The sequence below is a fragment of the Herpailurus yagouaroundi genome, unplaced genomic scaffold (assembly GCF_014898765.1).
Source record: "Herpailurus yagouaroundi ecotype Mexico unplaced genomic scaffold, PumYag 196, whole genome shotgun sequence".
Taxonomy (NCBI): Eukaryota; Metazoa; Chordata; class Mammalia; order Carnivora; family Felidae; genus Herpailurus; species Herpailurus yagouaroundi.
In genome coordinates, this window is record NW_024412427.1 from 32034745 (window position 1) to 32037111 (window position 2367).

The window sequence follows — 2367 nt, forward strand, 5'->3', positions numbered from 1 at the left end:
GCACTTCGAGGACGAGGTGACCACGTCGCCTGTGCTAGGGCTCAAGATCAAAGAGGGCCCGGTGGAGGCGCCGCGGGGCCGGGCGGGGGGCGCGGCGCGGCCGTTAGGCGAGTTCATCTGCCAGCTTTGCAAGGAGGAGTACGCCGACCCGTTCGCGCTGGCGCAGCACAAGTGCTCGCGCATCGTGCGCGTGGAGTACCGCTGCCCCGAGTGCGCCAAGGTGTTCAGCTGCCCCGCCAACCTGGCCTCGCACCGCCGCTGGCACAAACCGCGGCCTGCGCCCGCCGCCGCCCGCGCGTCCGAGCCTGAAACCGCTGCCAGGGCTGAGGCGCGGGAGGCGACAGGCGGCGGCAGCGACCGCGACACTCCGAGCCCCGGCGGCGTGTCCGAGTCGGGCTCCGAGGACGGGCTCTACGAGTGCCACCACTGCGCCAAGAAGTTCCGCCGCCAGGCCTATCTGCGCAAACACCTGCTGGCGCACCACCAGGCGTTGCAGGCCAAGGGCGCGCCGCCCGCGCCTCCGGCCGAGGACCTACTGGCCTTGTACCCTGGGCCCGACGAGAAGGCGCCCCAGGAGGCGGCCGGCGACGGCGAGGCGGCCGGAGTGCTGGGCCTGAGTGCGTCCTCCGAGTGCCACCTGTGCCCAGTGTGCGGGGAGACGTTCCCCAGCAAGGGCGCCCAGGAGCGCCACCTGCGCCTGCTGCACGCCGCCCAGGTGTTCCCCTGCAAGTACTGCCCGGCCACCTTCTACAGCTCGCCTGGTCTCACGCGGCACATCAACAAGTGCCACCCGTCCGAGAACCGACAGGTGATCCTCCTGCAGGTGCCCGTGCGTCCGGCCTGCTAGAGCGCGCCCTCCATCGCGGCCCCCCCGAACTGTGCCTTCTCTTGGAGACCCACGAGGAGAGCGCGCCCTGCGCGCCCTGAACCCGCGTCCGCTCCGGGGGCGCCCACCCCCGGTGAAAGTGTTGTCTCCGCTTCTCTCGGTGTGGCGTGACGGTAACCCCAATCCTCTCGTTGTGACTCCTTTCGGACCCCCCCCCCCCTTGCGTTGTGTCCCCTTCCCCTCCTTGGCGCAACAGGAGCCAATCTCTTTCTGTACAAGAGAGAAAAGCTGTAAGCGTTTGTCTCGTGGTTGGAAGCTTCCCCTTGGAGGGGAGAGCTGTTTTTCTTGCTAGTATTCGCTGTGTTCATGGTCTAGAAATGCGGTTTGCTCTCGCCTACCAATCTCTGCTCTCTATGTATGTAGCGTACGGGTTGTTTTGGGTGAATCTTGAGGAATAAATGCCTTTATATTTCACAGGCTGTAAATTGAACTTCCCACACGATTAGCTTTATTATGGCTTGTGAACTGCTGGAGTCTGGCTTTACCTTTTTGTATGTGAACAAATCAAATTGCTTAAAAAAGAGTTTTCTTTAGTATAGCCACAAATGCCTTGAACTGTTGTCTGGGATTGTTTTGGGGGAGGGAAGGGAATTTTCAGAAAATGCTGTAGAAACTGCCTCAATACTTCACATAAGACTCTTTGGTTTTATCATCTTTGTTGAGGTAGGACTATATAAGTTCTCTCTAAATGTATATGTTGATTTATGAGTAATTGTTATTTATTCTTTATTTATTTATATTAATTATGAAGATTATGCTATTATTTGATTGCAGATCTTTTTTTTTTTTTTTGGTACGCTTTTCCCCCTCCCTTGCCACTCTTGACATTTCACTGTGCATTTTAGAAGAGAGCCTTTTTCTAAAGGGATCTGTTAAAAGTTTTAACTTTTATACCTATCTGAGCGAATTACAGACAACCTACCATTTTATTCTGCTTGGAGGGCCCGTGAGGCCCCTGTACAACCAACAGCTCTTACTTTTAAATGCAATCTCTTTTCTACATACATTATTTTCTTAATTGTTAGCTATTTATAGAAAGCTTCAATAGAACTGTTTCAACTGTATAACTATTTACTATTCAAATAAAAATATTTTCAAAGTCAAAGTCAGATGGATTTATTTCTGCATCACGTGGCTTCACTAAGGATTTAAAATGATTTCTTAAATGTCTGTTTTCTATTAAAGGAAAAAAATGCTGCCACCTTCACTAGGATCATGGGTTTTTACAGCTGAGCCTGAACCTCTGGGTCCTGCCTTTCTAGCAGTTCAAGGGTGTAGCCTCAAAAACTGGTGAACTGGAGCCAAAGGCTTGCTAGGGGTCTTGGGAAAGGTAGTGGAAGATGGGGCTAGAATGAAGGCCTGGGAGACTCTTCCAGAGAAATCTACATAAGTGCCCACAAGAATCTATCCTTTTGATCAAGGGGGTGTGAGACACACTTTAACTTAACAGACCCTGCATTTCCTGACCATTTGGGGCTCAG

At 53.3% G+C, this 2367-nt stretch overlaps 1 protein-coding gene across 1 annotated transcript in view; it reads left to right on the forward strand.

Annotated features, from left to right (window-relative positions):
- INSM1 (INSM transcriptional repressor 1) overlaps nucleotides 1-1991 on the forward strand; it is a 2960-nt gene extending 969 nt beyond the window's left edge. Inside the window, exon 2 of the mRNA XM_040446818.1 lies at nucleotides 4-1991. Coding sequence (XP_040302752.1) covers nucleotides 4-847 — 844 coding nt within the window. The 3' untranslated portion in view covers nucleotides 848-1991. The remainder of the gene's footprint in view (nucleotides 1-3) is intronic.
- Nucleotides 1992-2367: the final 376 nt, after the last annotated feature.